The sequence below is a fragment of the Trachypithecus francoisi genome, unplaced genomic scaffold, assembly GCF_009764315.1.
Source record: "Trachypithecus francoisi isolate TF-2019V2 unplaced genomic scaffold, Tfra_2.0 Lachesis_group11, whole genome shotgun sequence".
Lineage (NCBI taxonomy): Eukaryota > Metazoa > Chordata > Mammalia > Primates > Cercopithecidae > Trachypithecus > Trachypithecus francoisi.
The window spans coordinates 79,905,935-79,933,684 of NW_022681456.1; the positions used below are offsets into that span (position 1 = coordinate 79,905,935).

The 27,750-nt window shown below is 53.8% G+C and overlaps 1 protein-coding gene and 1 long non-coding RNA gene across 5 annotated transcripts in view; one reads left to right on the forward strand and one right to left on the reverse strand.

The window, feature by feature from the left end:
* Positions 1-3,581, reverse strand: part of LOC117089994 — a 45,822-nt gene extending 42,241 nt beyond the window's left edge. Inside the window, exon 1 of one of the 2 annotated variants that reach the window (XR_004439838.1) lies at positions 3,460-3,581. This is a non-coding gene — a long non-coding RNA (uncharacterized LOC117089994). The remainder of the gene's footprint in view (positions 1-3,459) is intronic. The other variant, XR_004439837.1, reaches the window with a different exon arrangement.
* Positions 2,745-27,374, forward strand: ZNF385A (zinc finger protein 385A). Of its 3 annotated transcripts, XM_033221808.1 has the most exons (9): positions 2,745-3,289; positions 3,494-3,769; positions 10,764-10,900; positions 20,115-20,225; positions 22,004-22,166; positions 24,794-25,036; positions 25,409-25,578; positions 25,784-25,879; positions 26,022-27,374. In XM_033221808.1, exons 2-9 carry the CDS (start codon positions 3,760-3,762, stop codon positions 26,250-26,252), a joined length of 1,161 nt encoding a protein of 386 aa, XP_033077699.1. In that variant the 5' UTR covers positions 2,745-3,289; positions 3,494-3,759; the 3' UTR covers positions 26,253-27,374. The 3 variants fall into 3 exon arrangements, with proteins under 3 accessions (XP_033077699.1, XP_033077700.1, XP_033077698.1); XM_033221809.1 differs by lacking the exons at positions 2,745-3,289; positions 3,494-3,769 and adding an exon at positions 9,239-9,349; XM_033221807.1 differs by lacking the exons at positions 2,745-3,289; positions 3,494-3,769 and adding an exon at positions 10,313-10,667.
* Positions 27,375-27,750: the final 376 nt, after the last annotated feature.

The following is a 27,750-nucleotide window of genomic DNA, read 5'->3' on the forward strand; positions in this document are numbered from 1 at the left end:
TTACATAACTTGTGCAAAGTCACACAGTGAGTGGCAGAACAGAGTGAAACTCAGCCTTATCTGACTGGGAAAGTCCGAATTCTTAACCAACATGCCACAGGGTTCAGATCTTTGAAGATAAGTCATGCAAAGTGAGGGATCCTCAGGGTCCTCTTTTCTCCTCAAGGCCTGTCACAACATGCAGCAAGAGGGAGAGCAATTGGGGTTGTTGGAGACAAAGATGTCCCTGTCAGGATAGACTAAAATTCAGCCACCAGAGGGCAGCATAGCCACAAATTTATGGGAAATTTGGGAAGGTAGGGTATGAGGTCCACCTCACCCTCTTCCCCCATCACCAGGACTATTCTCATTAACTCAGGCTCCTGCCTAGCAGGGCCTGCATCACCTAAAAATATCCCTCCTGGGAGACCAAGCCTGGACCACACTCCAGTCTGTGACTTCTTAGAATGCTCCGAGTCAGGAATGTCTTCACAGAACCCATAAATGAAAAGGAGCTGATGGGGTAGAAGAGACAGCATGAGACAAAGAACCCCCTAGCATTTCTAAGAATGGCAGCCATGGCATAACAAGGCACCAGAAATTCTAGAGGGAGGAAATCGCATACTTGATACATTAAGAGGAGTCCCCCTCTTGGGAGAGAGGTGGGAGTAGAAGCAGCCAAACTTCAGGGGCCAGACCTAAAATGTCTTCCACTGTCGTGAGGAGGAAATAAGGAAGGGCAGTGGGCTGTGAAAACTGGGCTGGTGTCATGGGTGTGTCACTGTGTAGGGCCTGTACTTTTGAGACAGTGACAAGTTCTTACCCGGGATGCACAATACAAGGAAGAAATTCCTTGAGCTCAGAAATGCCACAGACGTAATCTAGTATGAGCCTCTCTTTCCCTGAGCTGTAATTCTCAGACTCCTGGTCTAAGTTTCTTCTCCCAAATCTCTCAACCCTCCGAAGGAAGTGTGGCTCCCACCTCGAGACTTAAGTGTAGGGGGGCCAGAAGTGTAGGGGGCCAGAAGGCCTGAGCCCTATCCTTGGCTGTGTTGGTAGAGATGAAAAGGAGAAGGAAAGGAGGTCTTAGGAAGTGAACAGAGCAGCTGGGGGTGCAGGGAGGGGGAGGGGGCTCAGGAGAGGCAGCTGGCAGGCAGGAAGCTGATCTGGGGGTCTCAAGTTTCTTGACATCAATTAGAGCAGCCGGCCGGGGCTCATTAGTAGCCCGGGGTGCAGGGCTCATCAATAATGAATTCACCCCACACACCTTCCCCCCACCCCAGCTGCCTGCAAGGTCACCCGTCCTCTAGCCAGCTGCCGCCCCTTGGTAAGCTTAAGCAACCCCTCTTCTGAGATCTTCCTAACCCAGAGTCCCTGGGGCTGCGTGGCAGGGTGGACAACAGCTGAGGGCAAAGGGGTCTCTAAAATCAATCGACCATGCCTGATAATGACTCTTGTTTACTCTCTGAGTCCACCCAGGAGGAGAAAGAATGGGAAGAGGAAAGGAGGTGCAAGGTCTAAGGAGAAGCAAGGGTTTTTCATACTGGAGTTGACCAGCATGGTGGCAGGACAGACCCAGAGCAGGAGGACCTCCTCTGATGGACCCAGAAACCCCATATCCTCTCCCAATGCCAGACTTGGGCAGCAAGGCCAATCACCTGAGATCTCTGCCCCACTGAATCAGAAGGAGACTAAGGCATTGGCACTCCCAGCATTCTCTTGCCCTTGAGCTGGAGTGTCTTGGCAGGTACAGAAACAGGTCTTTTCTTCAAACCAGATTACTGGGGTGAGGGCAAGAGATTGCTGGGACCCAGAAACAGAAACTCAAACTTCCTGCACCTTCCCAATTTCCCTCCAGAACCCAGGAATGTCAGTCTCTTTCCCCTTCCTAAACTGTTCCAAAACTTCAGTCCCACCACCCTTTCACTGACTTCTTCCCCTCTGCTTCTACCTGCCTAAACCTCAAACGTTCCAGTTCCCACCCACTTTTCCTCTGATTGCGGTTGGCCTGAAGCTGACTGTGTGGCATTCTGGGAAATCTGCCTGCCACCCTCCCTCTTGAGACAGGTACAGACAAGTCCAGGCTCCATATTCCCCAGACATCTGCAGTGTCCCAGACTCCAGCCTTGTACTGGAGTCCCTTAAGAATACCTCTGAGTGGACTGGGTATGGTGGCTCACGCCAGTAATCCCAGCACTTTGAGAGGCCAAGGCAGGCAGATCACCTGAGGTCAGGAGTTCAAGACCAGCCTGGCCAACATAGTGAAACCCTGTCTCTACTAAAACTACAAAAATTAGCCAGGTGTGGTGGTAGGCGCCTGTAATCCCAGCTACTTGGGAGGCTGAGGTAGGAGAATTGCTTGAACCCAGGAGGCAGAGGTTGCAGTGAGCTGAGATCGCGCCACTGCACTCCAGCCCGGGCGACAGAGCAAGACTAGGGTCTCAAAAAAGAAAAGAAAAGAAGGCCGGGCGCGGTGGCTCAAGCCTGTAATCCCAGCACTTTGGGAGGCCGAGACGGGCGGATCACGAGGTCAGGAGATCGAGACCATCCTGGCTAATACGGTGAAACCCTGTCTCTACTTAAAAATACAAAAAACTAGCCGGGCGACGAGGCGGGCGCCTGTAGTCCCAGCTACTCGGGAGGCTGAGGCAGGAGAATGGCGTAAACCCGGGAGGCGGAGCTTGCAGTGAGCTGAGATCCGGCCACTGCACTCCAGCCTGGGTGGCAGAGCAAGACTCCGTCTCAAAAAAAAAAAAAAAAAAAAAAAGAAAAGAAAAGAAAAGAATACCTCCGAGTGGCCTGTACTTCCTCTCCCTCCTGACATTCTCCCCAGCTCAGACATTTTGTCCTACCCTCCATCTTCCCCTCCACCTCACCAAATACCCCCATGCCTCCCCACCAGTCCTCCTCAATCGAAGCTGGCCTTAGTGGGGAATGCCCCAGATTTAGGCCCTGGATAGATGCTCCCCGACGCCACCCCACCCCAATCCAGGTCATCTCTACAAGGTGCCTCAGTTCTCAATTTTCTGTCATCTTCCAGTTGCCCTAATGATCTCGGTTACAAGCTTCTATTTCCATCTCCTCAGGTCCATTGATTGCAATCTCTTCGCTGAGACCTTCCCTAACGACCCAGGCATTCAGACCCCAGCCAGAACTCAACCTGGGATCCATCTTCAACATCCCATTTCACCTCAGAGGCCCAGCCCTCAGGCATCCTGCTCCAAAGCCAGAACAACAAACTAGGACCCACACAATTTCCGCTGCACTTCCCCTGCCCCCTGCTCAGTCCATCACTCTGGAGGGAACCTAAGTATCCCACCCAACCCAAGGCCCATCGCCTCCCAAAGTACTTAGGCACCCCCGCCCCCCTCCCCCCGACTCCCCTTCCCATCCCATATCAGCCCAGAACCGGACTTCCCGCCCTCAGACTCAGCCCTCCCCGGGAACCCAGCCATCCTAGTTTCCAGCTTCGTCCATCACCTCACACCGTCTTCTACACGTCCTGTTCCCCCAGCCCTGGCCGCAGTGACACCGTAAACCCAGGAGGCCAGCAGGCAGCAAGAAGAAGGGCGGGAGGAAGCGGGAGGGGCCAGGACGCCCCCTCGCGGAGCCCTGAGTGCCCGGGTCCCCTCCTCCCGTCTTCACCTGCTGAGGGCCCCGCCCCCGCTCCGCCTCGGCCGGCCTCTGCTCCTCCCCGGCTCCTCCCCCCGTACCCCCAGCCCGGCCAGAACGGCCCCCGGGACAGAGCGACGCGGAACCCCGGGCGCCTGGGTCCCCAGCATGATCCTTGGTGAGTGGTCTCTGCGACTCCAGGCTCCCGGCTCCTGGGTTCCTCTCTGTGGGTCACCCACCGCCCCCCCATCTCCCGGCACCGCGGTGACTGCGGCCGCCCGTCAGCGACCGGTTCCCCCTCCCCCTTCATCTGGCTCCACATCTGGGGTCCCCTCTTCCCCTCTTCCCCAGGCTGCCGCTGCTCCGGGTAATCTAGGGAGTGGTAAAGCGGGAGGCAGAGCGGAGTGAGACCCCCGCCCCATAATTAGAACATTGCGTATTCATGAGGCTCATGAATATTATATACCAGTCTACGAGAGGCTGGGGGAGGGGGCTGGTCCTGGCTTGGTGGAGTTGGGGGAAAGGTTCGGACCCGTCTCCCGCCCCAGCGTCTTCCCCCACCCTTAGCTTAGACACTCCGACATCCTTCTGGGCCCAGGATAAGGGGGAAAGGAGGAAGTGGGGGGTGGAAGAAGAAGATGGTGGGTGTAGCTTCGAGGTGAGTGTGGTGGGAGGTGGGAACCTGAGGGCCGGAGATAAGAGGGCTGGGGAGCAGAGGGACTGGGGAGCAGAGGGGCTGGGGAGAAAAGGGGGTGGGGAAAATAGGGGGTGGGAAACTGTCCATCCAGGGCTCCTGCGGCTCAGAGCCTGTCTCCACAGCCATCCTGCCCCAACACGCCGAGACCTGCCCCTCTCTCTCCCTGCTCTAGCTGCCTGAGTCCCTCTTTCCTGACTTCCTTCTTCTCCCTCCACCCCTGCCTTGGGCTGGGGGCAGCAGGAGAGGGAGGGGCAATGGAGAGGGTAAGGATGGGGGATGGGAACTCCCGCTGGGCTCTGACAGCCTGACAGCCACAGCCACCCCATCCTCATGACCTACATCAGGAAAGGAGCCCCAGGGGTGGGGGAGGAAAGGGCCTAGCTGTGCTCTGGACTCTGCATCAGCACCGGCTGCAGGCTCCTGCCCTCCACCCTTCCTCCACAATAGTCCACAGGCCTGCTCTGACCTCTGCCCTCTACCCTGGCTAGGCCGGTTTCTGGGATCTGTTTATGGTGGGAGCCCCCCAACCAGGCACAGACACCTGTGGTCTCCCTGCCCCCAACTGAGGACACCTGGCTCCATGCTGGTACCTAGAGGGCTTGACTGGCTCATGCACTCATCCTTCTCCTGAGTCCCTCTGCTATTTGTCTTCCTTTCTTGCCTTCTTTCATTTCACTGCCTATCCCTGTTGACTACCTATTGTCCTTCTGCCCTTCCTCCATCTCTTTTTCTCTCCTCCTGTGTGTCCTCAGTCTCTCTCTCCTGTATGTCTCACCCCCTCCACCTGGCACTCCACCTATCTATTGAATGGATGACTGAACGAAGGCATGAATGACTGGTTGCCTGCCTCCTTCTCAAGAGCCTCTCCAGCAGGGGAAGTTATCACCCACCCTTCTATGAATACCATCCGGACGCTAGAGTGACCCCCACCAACACATGTTGCACTCAGTCCCCCAGAGCACAGGCTCCACATTCCTCAAACCTGCGTGATCCCTGAACCCTGGCTCCACCCCGGGCATAGCCCGAGAGACAGCATCATGCTTGCCCAGAACAGGCTGGCATAAGCCGTGCTTTCCCTGGTCAGCAGGCCCTGAAAAGGACATCATGGACCTGCTTGCTGGAGCCTGACCAAGACCCCAGGCCACCAAGACCACAGGAATAATTCCTGGGTCCACATTCTCTGAAACTGGACCACAGCCACGAGTGGGACCCTCACATCCCCCTGGAGGACACTATAATTAATTCCCTCCTCATGCCAAGCTCACAGAGGGCAGGAACTCTGGCAAAGCCCACACACCTTAGCCCTCTTTGAGGAAGGAAGGAGAGAGGGAGGAAGCTGCCAGCCAGGGCTCAGGCCCCACCCCCAGGGACCCTACAAAGGTTTTAGTTCTGAACACTCAGGTCCTCTGAATCCGTGTGCATGGTAGCCCTGGAGGGACCCTAAAACCTCCCTGCCCAGCATGTGACACCCAGCCAGCCTGCTCAAGATCTAGAGTCTGGGCCCCAGGTTTAAGATGGCAGTTCTGGGCTCAGGTTCCCTGTTCTAAGCCTTTCAATACCATCCTTTCCAACTGAGTCCCTGGTGCAGTAAGGGTAGGGGTGCATTGAAGGAGGCCCTTTCCAGTCAAGTTGGGAAAGATTTCCCAGGGGCCTCCCTGCTCTCCCCTTTCCAGTCAACTCCTCCCTCTAGGCCCAGTCTCCGCCTATATCCACCCAGGGGTTATTAGGCATGGTGTTTTGAGTAGTTGTTCATAATCATCCCCCTTGTCTCTTTCATCTTTGACTTCAAAGGCTTTCCAGTCCTCAGCCTGCCTCTTGCCAAGCTGGGGGAATTGAGGCAGAAGGGGGCATATACATGGAACTTGGTAAAAAAGACACAGGGGTTCAAAGCTTTCCTCCCACCCCGCCCTTAATTTTAGGCACTTCTAGGGAGGGAGACAAGGCCAAAGGGCCCGAAGGGAAAAAGAGATTAATTAGAGAAGAGATCTCAATTTCTCCTTTGGCCCAAGTCTAATTCCCATTTTAACCCAGTACTGACCCTATGCTTTTTACCACCTTGGGCCCTAACTACTTGCAACTTTAACCCCAGTATCTCTCTCTGATCTTAATCTCATTCTGGCCCAGTCTTCCAACCAACACTAACCCACAGCCCTGTACTAACACCTCTCCTGGCTCCTGTTCCTACCCAGATGCAGCCACTCCCTAAGCATTCTTTACCAACAAGGCTTGAGGCATGGGGCCCCACCTAAAATAGCCAAGGGGCTGGGGCTCCAGACCTGGCCTGAATTTCTGGGGAAGAGGGAAAGGAAAAGACCAATAGAGGAAGCCAGATGTGGCCTGGTTGAGGGTTAGTGCTGACAGGGCAACTTGAGCAGGATCAAAGTGCCCAGGGCTAAGTAGGGTGTGAAAATGGACAGATGGACATCCATCCAAGGGTCTGGAACTCACCCCCTCTAAATCGTGTTGGGAGCTTTCTTTAATAAAGCATTTAGCAATTCCCGATGAAGCTGGGTGGGGCTCTATCTGCTGGAGGTAATTACTCTAATGAGCTTCCCTCAAGAGTGGCCTGCCCCAGCCAGGCCTCAGCTCCTCCCTGCCTTGCCTGACATGGGTGCCACACACATACACACACACACTTACACACACTTCAATTTGCTCTCCACCTCTTCTGCCAAAAGTGCCTAGAGATTTTACCTAGCTAGAAGTCAAAAGCCCTGCATTTCCTACTCAGTTCCTGCCTCCCCAGCCTCTCCTATATTCCTGCCTTTTCCCCCCATCCCTTTCCAGATCTAGCCAGAAAAGTGTAGTGCTTGAAAGCCCTGTCTCTGGAACCAGACAGACAGGTTCACATCACTCACTAACTGTGACCTTGGCCAAATAACTCCCCTTCTGAGCCAGCTGTCATCATCTATAAGACGAGGATTCATTTATTCAGCAAATATTTATTGAGTTCTCACTGTGACATACCAGCATTTTACATGGAATTTGTTCAGTCCTCTCAACAACTTGGTGAGGCAAGTAGTGTTTTCATTTGACAGATGAGAAATGAGACTGAGAGTCAGAGAACCTAGCTGCTCACCCAGCTAGTGAGTGGTGGGACCACCTACTGGGAGATTGTGCATGTAAAGTGCCTGGCCTATAGTAAAGCCTCAAAAAGTGGCAACTATTGTTAGCCTCAGAAAAAGAGGGGAGGGGCCTGAGGCCTGGGCTACCTGAAACCAAGAATCCTGTTTCTGCCCACCCGACCCAAAAGCTGCCATCTGTCTCTCTCACCACTTCAGAATGGAGTGGACCCAGGAATCTGGGAAGGAGACAGTTTGTCTCCAGTTGCCCACCCTGCTTCCTTCCCTCACTGTACCCTCGTTTGACCCCTCTCTCCCACTCTCCTCCCCTCCCCCGCTCACCCAGGGCTCATGTCTGTGGAAAAGATGAGTTGCTAGCCATAGATAACTGAGTGGCTGCTACCTGTTTTCCTCTATCCCTCCTCTGGAGGAAAAATGAGGACTCCAACCTGAGGAAGTGCATGGAACTTGCTCTCCTCTTCCTCTCCTTGAACAAGATGGAAGCCCGTGCTCAGATCTCTGCTTCAGTTAAATTCAAGCCCTTTGGGAGTAAGGTAGCACAGAGAAAGAATTTGCTATAGAGTCCAACAGATCTTGATCTATATCTCAGCTCTGATATTTACAGGCTGTGTGACGTCAACCAAGTTTGTTAACCTCTCTGAGTCTCCATTTCCTCATAAGTCAAGTAGAAAAAATATTATCAGCTACTGCATTGAATCATGGCTACTTCATTGAGCTACTTCAGAGGTTAAATGTGATAATACTTGGAATTCATTACCTGGCACATAGTAGCCTCAAATTTTTTTCTGTGGCTTTTTCTGGAACTCTGCTGTCTCCTCTTAAGATGGCTTCGAGGAGTGGGAGCCTAGAGAAATCTAGAACCAGGGAAAGGGTCAAGCCAAGTTTCAGCCTCTGGTGCTCTGGGGCAGGGCAAGTGCCAGCCCAAAACCAGCTGCTAGGGGTAGCTGCTGGGTGCAGGGGACTCTGGGAGCACTCAGGTTTCTCTCACCATTCCTGATGCCGCCTGGGGCTCATTAAGGCTGCCCTGGCCTTGGGTAACAGGCAGTAACAGCCTTGGATAACAGGCAGTAAGGGAGGGTGGAGCACAGAGGGGAGATGCCATGAGGGGACAGACCAGGAAGGGGAGATGGTCAAGCTGCCCCGTCGGTCTGTCCCTCTCTCTTCTCTTTTTTCTTTCTTGCTGTCTCTGTTCTGTGTCTTTCAGTCTGTCTGCCCTAGTCTCTAGCTCTGTGTCCAGCTTTTCGGCAGTGTCTCTCTGTTTGTATGTCTGATTTCGCTCTCTGACATCTCTCCATTGTTCTCGATCCTTTTATCTCGCAGTGTCACTGTCCCATTCCTCCGTCACCTATTCCTGCTGCTACCACTCTCCCATCCTCTCACTTTCATCTGTCAGTCTCTCTGTGTGTATGTGTGTGTGTCCTCTCTCCGCCCCATCCCAAGTGTGTGTGTGTGTGTGTGTGTGTGTGTGTGTGTGCATCCTCTCTCTATCCCATCCCAACCTTGAAGGTGACAGAGGAGGGAGTAGACACAAAGCATACAGACCACCAGCTACTTAAGGGTCAAAGCCAAGGATCTTACCCTCTCCTTCAGCCCTGAGAATTCTGAAGCCCAAGCTCCCAGTAGCCTTGACACCCCCCTCTGTCTCAGTCACCCTGACCACCCACCCTGGCATGGGGTGAAAGAGACAGACCCCTCCAGACCTTTCTGGACCAGCTCCCTGCCCCCAGCTGTGCCTGAGCCCTCCCCACCCCCTCCCTCTCGCCTCAGATTCCCCTAATCCCTGCTCCCCTGCCCTCCCCTCTGCCCCACTTTTCCAGGATTCTGATTGGCTGATTCTACTGACTGGGCTGAGGGGGAGGGGGCTGGCAAGGGAGGGGGCAGAGGGCAGAACCAAGGGAAGGGGACGCTGTCAGGCCCAGGCCCCTGGGGGGCCAGGGCCAGGCCACTGCCTGGGGGCAGCAGGCACAAGAAACTAAAGGTATGAAAGGGGGTGGTCTCTATGGAGGGAACAGGAAAGGATCCTGGGGACCTTCTGCCCTAGTAAGGTCAAGGGAGGACGGGCCAAGCATGCAGCCTCCTCGGTTTGCCTTTGTTCCTGGGAACCCCTGTTGCTGTCAGGGGGTTACTGGAGCAGTGAAGGGTGGCCAGAACTCCCCAACTGGTGCACAGCAGGGTCGCAGAAGGGAGCTGGGCCAGTGGAAGCCCAGAGGGGCTCTGAGGACCTTTGGGCTGCCCCTTTGGAGTCTGGTGGGTTCCTCCCATGACTCTGAGAGGAGGAGGAAAAGGTTTCAGGAAAGGGTAGTTGAATGGCTGGCCTGGACTTTCATTTCCCCTTGGGGTCAGACCCAGGCATTCCCCGCCCAGAGGCCAGGTTGAGGTTCCTCCTGCAGAACTGGACCTGTAGCTGAGCATTCCCGGTGAGACAAAAGGGTCTTGGGGAAGACTGAGGAAGGTTGGGAGAAGGGGGTCTGAGAATGGCCTCGGTAGTTCACCTCCCAGAGCAAAAACCACCCAACCCGCTACCTACCCCCACAGGTGTCAATAGTTAATTAAGAATTATAATTAGAAGCCGGGCACAGTGGCTCACGCCTGTAATCCAGCACTTTGAGAGGCCGAGGCGGGAGGATTACGAGATCAGGAGTTTGAAACCAGCCTGGCCAAATGGTGAAACCCTGTCTCTACGAAAAATACAAAAAAATTAGCCGGGTGTGGTGGCGGGTGCCTGTAATCCCAGCTACTTGGGAGGCTGAGGCAGGAGAATCGCTTGAACCCACGAGGCAGAGGTTGCAGTGAGCCGAGATCGCGCCACTGCACTCAAGCCTGGCAACAGAGTGAGGCTCTGTCTCAAAAAAAAAAAAAAGAAGAAGAATTATAATTAGAGCAAAATCTAATTCTAGGGCATCTGAGAGATTCAGCAGCCCCCTCCAAATCTAAGTCCTAATATCGCCCTCTGGTCAGTGGGATGAATCACCCACTTGACTGTCTTCTTCCTGGGGTGATACCAAGCTTTAGGATCCCCTGGGGGAAAGCAAAACCAGAAAAAGAGGGTGGCCAGGGGCTTGAGGCTGGGAGTCCTGCTGGTTCAGCAGGCAGCCTGCAGAAAAGGTATGGGCTCTTACTGGGTAATGTGCCTAGAGACTTTGGGGGAGGGAGGCTGGAAAATGGGGAAGTGAAAACCACCCAGAAGGGAAGGACCAGTCTACACCCTCCCCCAGACCCACAGGGCACTGTGCTCCATTGCTCTGGAGCCAGCAGGGGAAGTGTGTACACTGTGCACTGGGGTGACACTTCTGAGTGTGGGGGCCCTGGCTAGGGAGTGGGACTGGCAGGCTTGGGTGGGGTTTCCAAGCTTTAATCTTCCTACTCCACAAAATGTTTTCTTTGCCCTTCAGGCAGCCTGAGCCGGGCAGGGCCCCTGCCTCTGCTACGGCAGCCCCCCATCATGCAGCCCCCGCTGGACCTCAAGCAGATCCTGCCCTTCCCACTCGAGCCGGCCCCTACCCTTGGCCTCTTCAGCAACTACAGCACCGTAAGTAGCAGCCTGCCTGCCTTCTCCATCCACTTGTGACCCGATCTTTCTCTCTCAGACCCACCTCTGCCCTCTTCTCCTGTTTCTAATTCTTTATCTCCTCTTATGACCCCATCTTCCTTAATTCTAGTTAATTTTGAGTACTGTGGGCCATCTGGTATAGTGTTAACAACAATAATAATAGCTAATATTTGCTGAGATCTTGCTACGGGCCAGACACTCTGCTAAGTGTTTTATATGAATTATCTCATTTAGTCCTACAGTGAATCGCCCTACCATCTAGAGAAGTAATGAGACTTAAATTGGTGGTAGTAACAGTAGGGAGGTAGGAGGGGTGTAGGTGCTGAATCCAGAAAGAGGGAATAAGCAAGAAAATAAGCATGCCTGTTTGTAAGTTTCACCTCCCTGGAGTCCACAGCTGGGTGGGTAGGATCAATGGGATAGGGCTTGGAGGACTGGCAAGATGATCTAGATTTAATACAATATGAAATAGGAAGGTGCTGTCTATTTGTGTGTTTGTTTGTTTGTTTGTTTGTTTTTATGAGATGGAGTCTTGCTCTGTTGCCGAGGCCGGTGTGCAGCGGCACGATCTCGGCTCACTGCAACCTCCGCCTCCCCAGTTCACTGATTCTCCTGCCTCAGCCTCCTAAGTAGCTGGGATTACAGGCATGTGCCACCACACCTGGCTAATTTTTGTATTTTTAGTAGAGATGGGTTTTCGCCCTGTTGGCCAGGCTGGTCTCAAACTCCTGACCTCAGGTGATCCGCCTGCCTCAGCCTCCCAAAGTGCTGGGATTACAGGCCTGAGCCACCATGCCCGGCGCCACTGTCTATTTTTGAGTAGGAGACTGACTGGTAAGAGCAGTATTTGAGGAAGGTGAGTGGAGCAACTGGATGAAAGGGAACAGAGGCAGGAGGAAGGTGAACAGTTAGGAGGCTATCCTAGCAATGCAGGTCCAAGGTAAGCCTCAAAAGCCAGACTGGGCTGTGGCAGTGGCAGTATGAACGGAGAAAAAGGAAGAATGGGGGAGGTAATTCCAAGGAAATATTGACAGGTCATGGTGACCAACTGGTGTTTGAGGGTGAGGGAGAAGAGAAGGCATGAGTCAAGGATGACTCCAGCATTCAGGTCTTTGTGACTGGATGGAAGTCACCATTGACAGAGGCAGAGGGTTGGAAGAGGAAGTTGGTCTCCGGTGAGGGTGATGAATTCCCTTTAGCATGTGGTGCTAAAGCTAAAGCTTTATTTATTTATTTTATTTTATTTTATTTTATTTTATTTTATTTTATTTTTGAGACAGAGTCTTACTCTGTCTCTCAGGCTGGAGTACAGTGGCATGATGATCTCGGCTCACTGCAACCTCTGCCTCGTGGGTTCAAGCCATTCTCCTGCCTCAGCCTCCCCAGTAGCTGGGATTACAGGCACGTACCACCATGCCCAGTTAATTTTTATATTTTTAGTAGAGACAGGGTTTCACCATCTTGACTAGGCTGGTCTCGAACTCCTGACCTTGTGATCCACCCGCCTCAGCCTCCCAAAGTGCTGGAATTACAGGCTTGAGCCACCGTGCCTGGCCTGTTTGTTTTAAAAAATAATAATAAATTTTTTTTAAAAAAAGGATATGGTGATTTGGCATACCAGTAGGACATTGAGCCCAAAATGTCCTACAGATAGTTAGAATTTGAAGCCTGGAAGGTGGGCTAGAGCTAAAGGTTTGGGGAAAGTCAGCCTTATTCAGCTTAAATAATCCACATGAAATCATATTTAGCCATAAATATGTATTGAGCATCGACTACACGCCAGGCACTGTAGCAGATGTTTCTATCTGCAATCTCATTTCACCTTTACAACAACCCAACAAGGTAGACATTATTATTCCATTTAACAAACGAAAAAGCAAAAACTAAGGCTCAGAAGGGTTTAGTAATTTATATAAGTTGACACAGTATGTGCCTAAGGTATGATTTGAACCCCGTCTCTACTAAAAATATATTTTTTTTTATTTTTTATTTTTTATTTTTTTGAGACGGAGTCTCGCTCTGTCACCTGGGCTGGAGTGCAGTGGCCGGATCTCAGCTCACTGCAAGCTCTGCCTCCTGGGTTTACACCATTCTCCTGCCTCAGCCCCCCGAGTAGCTGGGACTACAGGCACCCGCCACCTCGCCCGGCTAGTTTTTTGTATTTTTTAGTAGAGACGGGGTTTCACCACGTTAGCCAGGATGGTCTCGATCTCCTGACCTCGCGATCCGCCCATCTCGGCCTCCCAAAGTGCTGGGATTACAGGCTTGAGCCACCGCGCCTGGCCTTTTATTTTAAAAAATAGACAGGTGGCCGGCGCGGTGGCTCAAGCCTGTAATCCCAGCACTTTGGGAGGCCGAGACGGGCGGATCACGAGGTCAGGAGATCGAGACCATCCTGGCTAACACGTGAAACCCCGTCTCTACTAAAAAATACAAAAAACTAGCCGGGCGAGGTGGCGGGCGCCTGTAGTCCCAGCTACTCTGGAGGCTGAGACAGGAGAATGGCGTAAACCGGGAGGCGGAGCTTGCAGTGAGCTGAGATCGGCCACTGCACTCCAGCTGGGTGGCAGAGCAAGACTCCGTCTCAAAAAAAAAAAAAAAAAAAAAAAAAAAAAAATAGGTGTGGTGGCAGGCACGTGTAGTCCCAGCTACTTGGGAGGCTGAGGCAGGAGAGTGAACCCGGGAGGCAGAGCTTGCAGTGAGCCAAGCTCACGCCACTGCACTCCAGCCTGGGTGACAGAGCAAGACTGCAACTCAAAAAAAAAAAAAAAAAAATTCAATTTAACAAAAAAAAATTTTTTTGAGCACCTACTATATGCTGAGTACTGTGCCTGGTGTCAGGGACACAGGACTCAGTTACCACACTTGGGGAGCTCATAGTTTAATAGGAAGGATAACAAGTTAACCCTATGCAGTGTGAGAAGAGCTGTGTCAGAGGCATTTTGCTTGCACGGAAGCCCAAGTGTCAAGAAAGACCTTCCTGGATATGGTGGGTCCTAAGGGACCAACCAGAGCTAGGCAGAAAGAGAGCAGAGGAAAAAGGGATTTAACCTGGAGCAGGTGACATATAATTTGGGCTTTGAAGAATTATTGGCAAGATTTTTAAAGTAGCCTTAGGGAACATTCCAGACTGAAGTAAGTAGCATGAACAAGGCCTAGAAAGGAGCATTTGAGAAAGTGCAAGATTGGATGTGATAGGTCATAAGATGGGGAGAATAATTCCCCCCATCTAAACACCTGACTTACACTTGACCTCAGATCTTAGCAACCCCATCAGTGTCCCTATTGTATAGATGAGGAAACACAGACGCAGAGAGGTTAAGTGAATTGTCCAGGGTCACAAAGCTACTTAGTTGATTGGATAATCCAGGGTTTCGACTCCTGCAGAGTTCATGGCTCCACTGCCTCTAGCAGAGGTATTTAAAGCGATGAGCATGGATAAGCTTAGAGTTCAGCAGGGTGTTGAACTGCATCCTGCATCTGATTGGCAGGATTTAACTTGATGTTCCAAAGTACTGGCTATGTGACCTTAGGCAAGTTATTTAACCATTCTGAACCTCAGTTTTACCAACTGTAGAATGGGATAGTTTTTTCTTTCTTTCTTTCTTCCTTCCTTCCTTTCTTTCTTTTTTTTTTTTTTTTGTTTTTGTTTTTGTTTTAAGACAGGGACTTACTCTGTCCCCCAGGCTGGAGTGCAGTGGTGCAATCTCCGCTCACTGCAACCTAAGCCTCCTGGGTTCAAGTAATTCGCCTGCCTCAGCCTCCCGAGTAGCTGGGGCTACAGGTGCACACCACCATGCCCAGCTAATTTTTGTATTTTTAGTAGAGACAGGGCTTCACCATGTTGGCCAGGATGATCTCGATCTCTTGACCTTGTGATCCGCCCACCTCAGCCTCCCAAAGTGTTGGGATTATAGGCGTAAGCCACTGCACCCGGCCAATTTTTGTATTTTTAGTAGAGATGGAGTTTTGCCATGTTGCCCAGGCTGAGAATGGGATAGTATTAACACCAACTCACAAGGTTGTGAGATCATATTACATAATCATAATGCCTATCACAAACTAAGTGCTCGATCAGTGTTAGCTGCTATGATTATTATGCTATTGCTATTGTTTTTATTTAAGAGAGAAGTAAAGAGAGAAACATAGGATGGTCAAGGCCTTAGCCTTTGGGAACATGCAGAATTAGGCAGTGGGAACAGGAAGAGGCTTCAGCAAAGGAATGCAAAAGCCACTGGAGGGGGTGGGGAGGGAAATATGTTCCTGTAGAGTTGGAAAAGCCACGGGAGAGAGTGTGGCGGGCTGCATCAATACTGTCAAATTCTGCAGGGGAATGAGGACTGCAGAAAAACTGCAGACAGGCCTTTGGAAGTACTGTGCAGCAGTTAAGTACGTGGCTTTGGAGTCAGACTGCCCAGGTTTACATTCAAATCCCAGTTCAGCCACTTACTAGCTTATGACCTTGGGCAAATTATTTAACCTTTCAAAACCTCAGTTCCCTCATCTATAAAATGAAGATAATAATAGTACTTACTTCAAATAGTGGTTGTGAAGATTAAATTAGATAATCCATGCAAAGAGCTCAGTACAGAAGCTGGCACATTCCAAGGGCTCAATCAACATTAAATGGTGGTAGTGATATTATTCATGACAGAGTCTCTCCTTCCCAGTGGACTGGCACCTCCAGCACTCTCTCCTACTTGGGCAGTTCTTACTCCTTAGACCTCTTCTGGAATTACTGTCTCCCCTCATTCTCCTCCCACTCACTGCACTGCTTCCCTCTGCCCTTGGACATCCCTCACTGTTTCCCAAAGCCACCCTCTCTCTTTTTTTTTTTTTTTGAGACGGAGTCTCGCTCTGCCGCCCAGGCTGGAGTGCAGTGGCCGGGTCTCAGCTCACTGCAAGCTCCGCCTCCTGGGTTTACGCCATTCTCCTGCCTCAGCCTCCCAAGCAGCTGGGACTACAGGCGCCCGCCATGTCGCCGGCTAGTTTTTTGTATTTTTAGTAGAGACGGGGTTTCACCATGTTAGCCAGGATGGTCTCGATCTCCTCACCTCGTGATCCGCCCGTCTCGGCCTCCCAAAGTGCTGGGATTACAGGCTTGAGCCACCGCGCCCGGCCGGCAAGCCACCCTCTCTCTAGATCCAGTCCCCTGCTTCACTAATCTCTCTGCCCTAGGTGGAATGGGAGAAGATGAGACCTAGAGATGAAAGACTGGGAATCCCAGGACCTGTCTAGACAGAACGAGGTGTCTGGGGGAGTGGGGCTGCTGGGCCCTACAGCCTCAGTCCCCCAATGCTGCCCCCACTGAACCGCCAGAGGGCAGCAGGTGCACGAAGCGTAGGCTTTCAGGGAGCCTGGTTCTCCGGCAGGTGGCGGGCGCGGGTAGGAGGTGGGAAGAAGTTAGGAACGACATCCCCAGTCTGAGGTAGCTTTTGCCCTGGGTGCCCTCAGCTCCACAATTTGAAGGAGTCTCTGAGAGAGCAATGCCTGACACCTGGGTACCTGGGCTCAGTTTCCCATCCCTAGGGAGGGAAGTTACTTGTAAAAGGGTAGCAGCATAGAGGCCGCCTTTGCAGAGGAAGCCGGGGAAGGGTCGTCTGGGGACTCTGAAGACAGACTATCAGCAGGGGAGCTAGGGAAGGTCGGGGCAAAAGGGGTGAAAGAAAGGAGAAATGTCTGAGTTGGTGGGGACCCTGGACCCCAGAAGGAGCCCCAGTGGAAGCAACGAGGTCAATGCCCCTGCCGCGGGGCCAAGTGGCCTCTTCTCTTCCGAACAAGCTCTTTTCTAGGAGTGTCTGGATAATGGACATCCCCCTCTTTCCGCCCTAGCCCCCTTTCATTCCTCTTCAGCTCCCTGTCCCCGTCCCTGTCCCCGCCCCCGTCCTCGGCCCCGCCTCCGGGGCGGGCTCCGGCCCGGGCCAGCACCGCCTCCCCTTCTCCCCGCCGGCCGGGCCGCACAGCCCCGAGCCGCCCGGGCAACGAGCGCCGCGTCCCTGGCCTGCCCGGCCCGGCCAGGCTCGGCCCCTCAGCCCGGGTCCGCTACCCCGGGCCATGGAGCCGCGGCCCCTAGGGTCTCGCAGGGTAAGCCACCCGGCCCCTCCTCTCTCCCTGACTCCCGCGGCTGCCGCAGCGCACCCCCACCCCGTCCCCGCCCGCCCCTGCGAGGCTGGCTACCTCTTCCTCTGCCTGGTCCTCGGGTTGTCCGGCCCATCCCCCACACCGGCGCGGCCCTAACCAATCTCGGGATCCCAGCTCATGCCCCCAGACTACTGCCACCATACTGGATACCCTCACCTCTGCTTCCCACATTCTTGGAGTCCCCCAAATCTTCAGACTTCCTGTCAGGTCCTACACCTGCCCTCCAATGACCACACTGATCAGATCCCTCCTCTCCAGCCCCGGCCCCTTCCCAGCATCCCTCCCCCACCAGCTTCCACCTGCTCTGTACATACCCCCTAGCTCCTCTTTCCTATCTCAGTCCTTCCTCAGGTCTTCCCATCCCTGAGATTCCACCACCTTTCCCTTTTCATCTTAATTTTGGTGGGTGGGGAAGTGGGGTGCTCACACAAGGGGCAGCGGGTTCCATCAGATAAAGGGCAATGGAAGGAAATATAATCATAGCACCCCTCGTGTTCCTGATCTGGTTTCCCCCTCCCTCTCCCTTGCCCTTCCTGATTCATTTTGCCCCAGCTTCAGGGAGCGGTTCCCCTTCATGTCTACTGTTGGAGGGCAGGTGGGAGGGGACTGTTTTATGGACCTTTCCAGGCCGTGTCCAAGCCAGCATCCCAGGGAAGAGGTTCTGGAGTGAGATGGGCTCTGGGAGGTGCTGGCCTTCACCCCTCCCCAGGGAGCCCTCATCTAGGTCACCGGGGCCTCCTGACCTTGGCCTGGAGCAGCACTTCAGTGGCTCACATTCCACCTGCGCAGGGATTGGGCCCAGGAGTCCTCACCTTCAGCCTGGTGTCTCCTTAGTTGCTGGAGGAGGGTGGGAAGCACCCACCTGACTCCACTGGTGCCCTCTTCCCCACTCCCCACTCCCACTCCTAGCTGGTGTTTGTAGACTTAAACCAGGGGAGGGGGTTGTGCAAGAGCTAAGGTTCTCACCCTGGAGGAAGGACCCAGGTAGGACAGGAACCATTCTCAGGGTATGGATGCTGGGATGGCCAGTCCACAAGTCATCCTCGGAGTCCTGTGTCCTCAGCCCCTCTGGAGAGCAGGCTGGGATGATGGGACAGAGCACAGACAGAACTAGGAGACTCTGCTCTCCGCTTCCATCCCGCTCCTCTCTCCCTACTGTTTTCATCCAACTTGGGTTTCCTGGCCCAGACTGAGTTTCTGTTTGAATTCCCATTCCCCACCCAGCATGTGAGGAAGCCCAGGGCTGAGGAGAACTCTGGAACAGAGTTGGGGGTCTCTAAATAGGAAGGACTAAGGCCTGGAGACTGGGAGCTGAGAGCAGCCGTCTGTCTCCCCTTTCTGATGAAAGCCTGTCTCCAACTTGGTCTGTCTTTCTTTCTGCCAAACACATCATACATTCACACAGATAAACACACAGCTGAAGATTACACCACCTGACCATTCATGGTGTCACCAAAGCCCCCAACACAGAATGTTGATATATAAATGATGTACGCACAGTGCATGACACTTATTCACACTCCACCCATGCACAGATTGATCACAGCCTGCCTAACACACACAGACACACCCGTTCTCCTGTTTGGCTTTTCCTTGGATGTGACTGGGGCTTCTGAGAAGCTGAGGTAAAAAAGTGAGCCCTTAGAGAGGCTTCTTTCCAACCAAGAGTAGGCCAAGAGATTGACCTTGTTAGTCAGACCAGTTATCTGAACCCAGTCATGGTCCCTGCCTTCAGCACTACCCAAATGGAGCAGAGTGGATGAGGCCACCATCTATTTCACAGGGATACTAAAGCCCATTTCCTGACATTAACCCCACCCAGCCAGTGAAACTACTGGGGAGAGGCAAAGGAGAGTCCAGAGGGCAGGGCTTTTCTGACTCTTACCACTTTCCCCCACTTCTTGTTCTCTCACCAGTGTCTCACTGGAAGCCCTAAAGACCTGTCACAGAGACGGGCTCAGCTGAGGAGATAAAGACCCCAAGTCCCCAGCAACTATTTTTCACTTGATCCCTCCACCTGGAAGATAAGGTTTCAGTCCTAATTCTGTCCTATTCTTAGGAGAGAGCCCAGCCATCCCCCATTCTTCAGTCTCAGCTACATTCCAGTCTTGCCTCTCCCTAGCTTCCTAGAGGCCAAAAGGGAGGAGAACTGTTGAGGGAGGCAGTTTTCATGCCTCTGAGCCCCTGGTTTCGTCCCCTGATAGTAGAAAGCCTCAGAGAAACTCCTATCCTCTCCCTTCCTCATGTGAACTCTTGGCAGGAGACTGCAAAGACATCTGCTGACCCAGGGTGGGGACAGGGATGGTTCCTAATCCCGCCCAGCCCCACAGCTCTGCCCTAGAAACCCTCATGATCAGGGAGAGAAGGTTCAGAAGATCCCTGGGCTGCCTCGGGCCAGCCCAGGTGCTTAGGTCCCCCCACTTAGTCCCCATGATTCACTAGGAGCTCCTACTTTCTCCTGAGTTCTTTTACTCCCTCTAGAAGTTGCTGCCTTTAAGAGGTCCAGAGAGGAATGTGTTAGGGCGACCAGGGGCCCAGAGATGGGAGGCTGGGAACATCTGTCTCCTGGGACCAGAGGCTGGGCTTGGTGATAGTCTTACCCCAGAATGGAGGCCCAAAGGGTTCAGAGGCTTCAGCTGAAGGCCCTAGGATCTAGGGTGCTTTGGGACTTCATGTCAGAGGCCTCTGGTAGATTGGCTTCACTGTAGGAGATAAGTCAGGGCAACAGAGTTGGATGTTCATGGTATGATGGACCAAGGCAGGAGTCCAGGTTCAGATACCAGATCTGCTATTAACTCATGGTGTGACGTTGGGCAAACCACTTCTATGTTCTGTAAAATGGGAGCATTGGGCCAGTTATCGGTCATGTCCCTTTCAGTGCTATGAAGATTGGGCTAAGAGAGAAACAGAAGACTGAGGCTCAGAGCCCTCAGGTATGTTAAGGGATAGAAATGGTCTGGGGACCTTGGTTCAACACAGATATCTGTGTCGGGGGAATGCTGGACATGAGCTTGCGCTAGGGCTCCCAGCTCACCCCAATCTGCCTCCACAGATGGACCCTGTACAGAAGGCTGTGCTCTCCCACACTTTTGGGGGACCCTTGCTCAAGACCAAGCGCCCCGTCATTTCCTGTAATGTCTGTCAAATCCGCTTCAATTCTCAGGTAAGAAGCCAAGCTGCTCATCTATCCAATGGGTGGGGCAGGGGCAGCAGGGGACCTTGAGGGAGAGCAGAGGCTGGGTAAGAAGGCTTACTCTGGGTGAGGGACAGGGATTAAGGGGATAGTAGGCAAAGAGCAGGGAATAGGGATACTGCAGGAGAGGCAGGGTCTTATGGAAGGTACTGGAGAGGGATAAGAAATTGCTGTGTATTTTGACATGAAGTAGATCAGTCCTCTAACATTGATCCCTCCCTCCCTTGAGACTTGGGCATCCCTGGTTCAGAGCTTCTTGGAACATAGGTGGCCATCAGTGTCTGAGCAGGAGTGTGGCCTCTGGCCTACTGGTTCTTGGGCATGGGGCAGAGTTAGGTCATTGGCTCCCCCACAGAGCCTCTGTCCTCTTTGGCCTCTGCTAAACTCCTCCCTGGCCCACCCACTTCCCTCTAACTTTCTGGCTTCCTTCTCTCTCTACCCCATTTCCACTCTCCTCCCTCCAAATCACACACAAGGCCTGGCCCCTACTCTTATCCCATGGGGCTTTCCCCTGGGGAGAAGCTACCTAAAACCCAAAACCCAAACGTCCAGCCTCCCAGATTTCCTTCCTCTGAGGCTCCACTGGGACTCTGTGGAGTGTGTGTGGGTCTAGAGGGGACTTTGTGGGGTGCAGGTCCTGAGAGCTTTTGGAGAAGAACAGAGAGCCTCATTCTGCTGAGTACGGGAAAATAAAAGCATGTTCTGTTTCTCTACCCAGTACACAGAGACACACACACACACACACACACTCTCTCTCTCTCTCTCTCTCTCTCTCTCTCTCTCTGTCTCTCTCTCTGTCTCTCTCTCTCTCTCTCTCTCTCTTTTTCTCCATACTACTGGGCTCTGCACACCGCTACCCTACCCCTAGGCTGTCAATCTTCTTTTCCTGCCTATCCACACCTTTTATTTCTGCCCTTGTCTGGGTGACCCTGTGCCTCCAGGATTGTACATTCTTAGCGGGGGTATATATGGGAGTACAGCAGGGTGGGGAGGGGAAGCCAGCATTAGGCCTCTCCTTTAGCTTGGACCCCAGGCATCCTGTCTATCAACCCTGGCTCCACTCACTGGTGGATGGTGGAAGACTAGAGAGGCAGGGAGCCAACAGCGGATAGCCCTTCCCTCTTTTTGCCCTACCCTACCCTCCCCCATAAAATGGTTCTGTTTTGACAGCTGTCTCCACTGCTGTTTCTGTCCCCAGAGCTGGGCTTGGGGCCAGGGTCCTCCAGCATGTCCACAGAGACTTCAGGGAAAATGAGACCGAGAGTGGAGTAGTCAGGACGGAGCCCAGGCATCAAGGATCCTGGGACTTCCAGCCTCAGGGTGAAAGCAGCAAAGGCTGGATCCTAGGGGCAGAGGACTTGGGCACATAGCCTTGGGATCTAAGAGGATGCTGACTGACTGGATTGCTAGGCCTCTCCCAATTTATAACTCTTCCATAGATTTGTGGTCCCCCTCTCTCTACCAGGACTAGTTGGGGGGTCTGGGTCAGCAGCCAGGCCCTGGGTGTGGTAGTAGGGTGGAGTCTGAACTAGGTGGGGGCCCAGGTTCCCAGGGACTCAAGCTTGAGAAGCTAGTCTGAGCCCCAGGAATAACCAGGACTTATTGGCATGGGGCTTTATATCTCATTGGTGTACAGAAAAATTAACTGCAGCCTGCTGAGATCACCCCAGGACTTGAGGGAGCTCTGTGGGGAGATCCGTCAGATGAAAGGTGGTCTCAGATTCCATTTTCTTCTTCCATCCCTAAAGAGCCAGGCTGAGGCACACTACAAGGGTAACCGCCACGCCCGACGAGTCAAAGGCATTGAGGCCGCCAAGACCAGAGGCAGGGAGCCTGGCATCCGAGAACCTGGAGACCCAGCCCCCCCAGGCAGCACCCCGACAAATGGGGATGGTGTAGCACCCCGTCCAGGTGTGTCTGAATCCCCCCATATTCTTCAACTGATCTCTGTCTTCTCTCTTCTCTCCCCCTTTCCCAGAACTCTCCTCTGCTTCCATCTCTCTCTTCCTCAGTCCCTATACCCCCACCCCCACCCAAGGTGAGTCCTGGAGCCAAGCACAGTGATGTAAAATTTCCAATCTGTCACCCTTACCCCCACCACAGCTCCTCTCAACAGAGTCCCCACTGTCTGTCCTCCACACAGCCCAGTGACTCAGAGAGGGGCTAGGGTGAGGCCACCTGGCAAACATCCCCAAGAAAAAGAGAACCATCAAATCCAGAGAGAGGCCTTTTCATCTTAGGGAGTGGTGCAGGGAAGGGAATCAGAATACCTGAGTTCCTGCCCTACTGGGGCTCCCCTCAGGGAAGACAGAGAGTGCAAGAAACCTAGCAAACTCCTTGGATGATGTTGGGTAGTAGATCTTTTGACCTCCCTAGTCAGAGGTGTGTTTGTTTGTTTGTTTGTTTGTTTGTTTGTTTGTTTGTTTGTTTCTGGGAAATAGAGGAGTGAGACTAAGATCTTTGAGGTCTTTTCCAAGTTTACAAGATTCCTTTTTCCTCATGGCTGCTGACCATCCTCAGCCATACTTCCAGCCAAGAAACTGGAACAGGAATATTGAGATAGCAAGATATGAGCCACCCCCATCCTGGGATTACCACATCAGATGTCAATCATGGCCAATTCCAGAGAGACATAACATCTCCATCCTTATCCTTGCCTGGCCTTCCTGCCCTACCCTAAGAAGAATGAGAAACAAACATCTGTACTACCAGATTGAAAACGAGGCCCCCATTCTTGGCCGGGCGCGGTGGCTCAAGCCTGTAATCCCAGCACTTTGGGAGGCCGAGATGGGCGGATCACGAGGTCAGGAGATCGAGACCATCCTGGCTAACATGGTGAAACCCCATCTCTACTAAAAAAATCTACAAAAATCTAGCCGGGCGAGGTGGCGGGCGCCTGTAGTCCCAGCTACTCGGGAGGCTGAGGCAGGAGAATGGCGTAAACCCGGGAGGCGGAGCTTGCAGTGAGCTGAGATCCGGCCACTGTACTCCAGCTGGGTGACAGAGCGAGACTCCGTCTCAAAAAAAAAAAAAAAAAAAAAAAAAAAAAAAAAGAAAACGAGGCCCCCATTCTCAATAAACACACACACACACACACACACACACAAAACCCCCTCAGGGATGCACAGAGAGAGTGAGTGGGCAGGTGGGCAGGTGGGGGAACTGAGTTCTGTTTTTTGTTTTTTGTTTTTTGTTTGTTTGAGACGGAGTCTCACTCTGTCGCCCAGGCTGGAGTACAGTGACACAATCTCAGCTCACTGCAAGCTCCGCCTCCTGGGCTCAAGCGATTCTCCTGCCTCAGCCTCCTGAGTAGCTGGGATTACAGGCACCCGCCATCTCGCCCGGGTAATTTTTGTATTTTTAGTATAGAAAGGGTTTCACCATGTTGCCCAGGCTGGTCTCAAACTCCTGACCTCAAGTGATCCACCCACCTCCGCCTCCCAAAGTGCTGGGATCACAGGCATGAGCCACCGTCCCGGCCATGGGAAGCTGAGTTCTAATTGTACTTTGGCTGCTTCTTAGCCTGATCATCTTGGGTTAGTTTGTTAACATCTCTGTAAAATGGAGAGGAAGAGGATGATGATGATGGTGATGATGGTGATAGCTAACATTTCTTGAACAGCACTTCACGCATATTACCTCATTTAGTTCCTACAGTATCTGAGGATATAGGCAGGATAACTATACCTGCCCTGCTTTATAAACCATGAAGTCCTGTCCAGACTGAGATGTGGATGTGCTGTCTGGATTGGGATGGAGGTGAAGAATGTCAGAAAAAAGTAAGAGAAATAAGGGGAAGGACATAGAATGAACAAGCAAATGGGTACCTGGAGGGGTGAGGAGTTCCCCTCCCACAAGCTCCCCACCCCCACTGCCAGCCTCACCATGACCCGGAAACTGGATCAGCTGCTGGAGCAAGAATGGGAGCGCTAGAGTTTCCCCTGTACAGAGGCCAGAACCCAGCACTGAGGCCTAGGGCCTGTGCATCTTTAATCAAACCATGAATTATAGAACAGCCTGCATCCCTGTTTCTTCCCTCTCCGGTTCTGCTGTTTCTGTTTCCCTTTTGCCATGCCTGTGTTTATCTCTCCAGACCTTTCCTCACCCTGCCTCTGCCCCTTCCTAGGGCTCTTTCGTGTACTTCCCGGGGGCTGGGCAAGACTCCGGGAAGGGGCTGCCCTGGCAGGAAGCCCAGACTGGCTGGCAAGCCACTGAGGGCTATATCCTTGTTCCATGCCTCTCCCCCGGCCAGGCTTGCTGCCAGCTTCACCCTGAAGGTAGGCTGGTGAGGCTGGACCCCTTGGCCGTTCCCAGCTAATGGAGAATGAGCCAAGCATTGGAGTTTCACACCCAGCCTGCGGCAGCTGGACCACATCTGGCTCTGGACCAGGGCATGAGAGCATGCATGTTGTAACAGGGTGGGGACTCCTGGTCCCTTGCCCTCCAGGAAATCGGTGGCGGGGGGGGGTCTCTTCCACATGAAGAGTCTTCTCCAAGAGCCATCTAGGGTGATCCCCGTGTTTCTCCCCCAACAACAGTTTCCATGGAGAATGGACTGGGGCCAGCCCCAGGATCCCCAGAGAAACAGCCTGGCTCCCCATCCCCTCCCAGCATTCCGGAGACTGGTCAGGGTGTAACCAAGGGTGAAGGGGGGACTCCAGCCTCAGCTTCCTTGCCTGGGGGTAGCAAGGAAGAGGAGGAGAAAGCCAAGCGGCTGCTCTACTGTGCTCTGTGCAAGGTGGCTGTGAACTCCCTGTCCCAGCTTGAGGCACATAACAAAGGTATGGACTCCCCTGCCCCCACCCAGACTCTCCTGTCCTCAGGCCACCCCTGCCTCCGCATCCTAATGCTCCTGGCTTCCAACATCCCTAGACCATCTAAGACCTATCAGCCTGTCTGCCTATCTCCTTCTCCAGCCCTCTCCCCTGTTCCTTAGCCCTTTACTTCCTCAGCTCCCCCTTCTACCTTACTCCTTTACCTATGACTCTCTCCTGATCCACCTGTTTGGGAGGGTCCCAAGGAGCTTGGAAAGAAGTCACACTGCGCCCACCCCTTCCCCCTCATTTTGTAACTGGGAATGTGCAGATTTGAGGCCCAGTAGGCCTGGATAATTTTTCTTCCACCCCTTACCTCCTGCCCTCTCTGGGCTCCAGGTACTAAGCACAAGACAATTCTGGAGGCCCGAAGTGGGCTGGGGCCCATCAAAGCTTACCCTCGGCTGGGGCCTCCCACCCCAGGGGAACCAGAGGCTCCTGCCCAGGACCGAACTTTCCACTGTGAGATCTGCAATGTCAAGGTCAACTCGGAGGTCCAACTGAAACAGGTGGGTCTAAGGCCCTTCCCAGAAATTCTGGGAAGCTCCACCCTCTAAATGGGGAAGGAGAGCCAGGAGCTCGAGTAAAGGCCTTTCTTCAGGGTTTTCCTCAGGGGGCCACATGGGAGGGGCCCGGTGCTTGGAGCTTGATTATACCCCCTTACTGTTGCCCCTTTCCGGGAGCTCACAGCCCCCTACCCACCGGTCTCTGCAGCACATCTCCAGCCGGCGGCACCGAGACGGAGTGGCCGGGAAGCCCAACCCACTACTGAGCCGTCACAAGAAGTCTAGGGGCGCCGGGGAGCTGGCGGTGAGGCCTGGATGCTAGGGAATTCGGCAATGGGAGGGCGCGGGCGGGGAGGAGAGAGGGACGCGGGCTTTGCCCAGGGAGAGGTGGGGTTTGCAGGACCGCCGGGTGACTTCTCTCTTCCTCCGCCTTTCGCCCGCTTCAGGGCACGCTGACTTTCTCCAAGGAGCTGCCCAAGTCCCTGGCGGGCGGCCTGCTCCCCAGCCCCCTGGCGGTGGCTGCAGTGATGGCAGCGGCAGCAGGCTCGCCGCTGTCCCTGCGCCCGGCTCCAGCCGCACCTCTTCTCCAGGGACCGCCGATCACTCACCCTCTGCTTCACCCGGCCCCCGGACCCATCCGAACTGCGCACGGACCCATCCTCTTCTCCCCCTACTGACCTCAACCCTGAACCCCTCCCATTCAACTCCCCACCTCCAGCCGGGACCCAGGCCTCCGGGCTCCCAGCCCGCTCCTCCTCCCGGCACTCCCTAAATGATCTCTCCTTCCCCCCCCCACCCCGAGATACGGGGTTCCAGGAAAGGGGAGGGGTAGCGGGGGAGGGGGGCTTCAGAAAGGGGGGAACACCCCAGATCTCAGGGAACCCCGCCCCCTGCCTTTCCCTCTCCCCTAGAAAAGGGGGGGCCGTCTCACCCCCGAGCCCCCTTGGAGACACCCCCCCTCCCAAAAGCCATGTCCATCCAGCCCTTCCCCCCCAAACCTAGCACAAAACGGGGTTCACAAGCCATGGTGGGGGTCCGGGGGGACAGAAATGGATTTTCTTGGCAATAAGCGGACTCTGGGACTCCGGCCCCCTACCCCAAACTGAAGCGCTTCCGTGAACACCCCCGTCCTCCGTAGGGGGAGGGGAGCAGGCGGGATCCTGGGTCCCTCATAAGCACTTTGGTTTTACCGCCTGCAACCTCACTGTGCCCGCCCCGCACCATGCCCCAGCCCCAGGTCTAGCAGGGCCCATTGCAGGGGGCAGCACTTGGGGGCATCTCCGGCACTTGGGTGGGACCAAGGAGATGCCACCATAGACCTTTCCCTCGCCTTCTTCCTCCCTAGTCCGGGTTCCATTCTTTTCACCAGCACCCATCGCCCAAGGGGTACCGAGGGGGGCAAGGGGTGTCCAGTCCAAGCCCACCCCCGCCTCGCCTTCCGCAAAACTGTGAGCAAAAAGCAATAGAAGCCTCGCCCCCGCCCCTCCCCTTCCGCAGAATTCGCAGAGTCTGTAGCCTCCCCGATCCCAGTTCCTAGACCTCATGGCTGTCCCCTCCCACCAGTCACCTCCACTGCACAACCCGGGCGGTGGTGTGACACCCCGTCCCCGCCGCCGACTCCGTGGTTTCCGTATCGTCAACCCTTCAGCCGCCGACCCGGGAGGGGTCCGGCCTACACTGGTCTTCCCCTTCCCATCAACTCTTTCTGCTTGACAATGTAGCAACCCCGGCCCCCCACCCACGGTCCTCCCCTTTTTGCTCTCCCTGACAATAAAGTCTGAATTTGTTCTGCCCTCCGCCCCTGGACTCAGACTCTGTATTTGCCCGCTGTTTTGGGAGCAATTCTATCGGGAAATGTATCTGTATGGGACCGGCACAGAGAGAGGAAAAGGCGCGAGAAGGAGGAGGAAAAAGGAAATCGGGGGTGGGGGTAGGCAAAATATGAGGCTTGTGCAAAGTGAGCAGAGGCTCCCCATCCCACCCACCCCCACTTTCGTCCAGCTCGTGTAAACTTGGCCTGGGGGATCATTTCAAGTCCAAGTCTGGGACTGCAGCTGCAGCTGTTGAGAATTTGCCACAACTCCATAAGGCGGCGCCAACGACCCGGAAAAGGAGGCTAAGCCGCTCCTGTGATGTGTCTCGAGATTCCACGCAGATGGGTCTAGACTCAGTCTC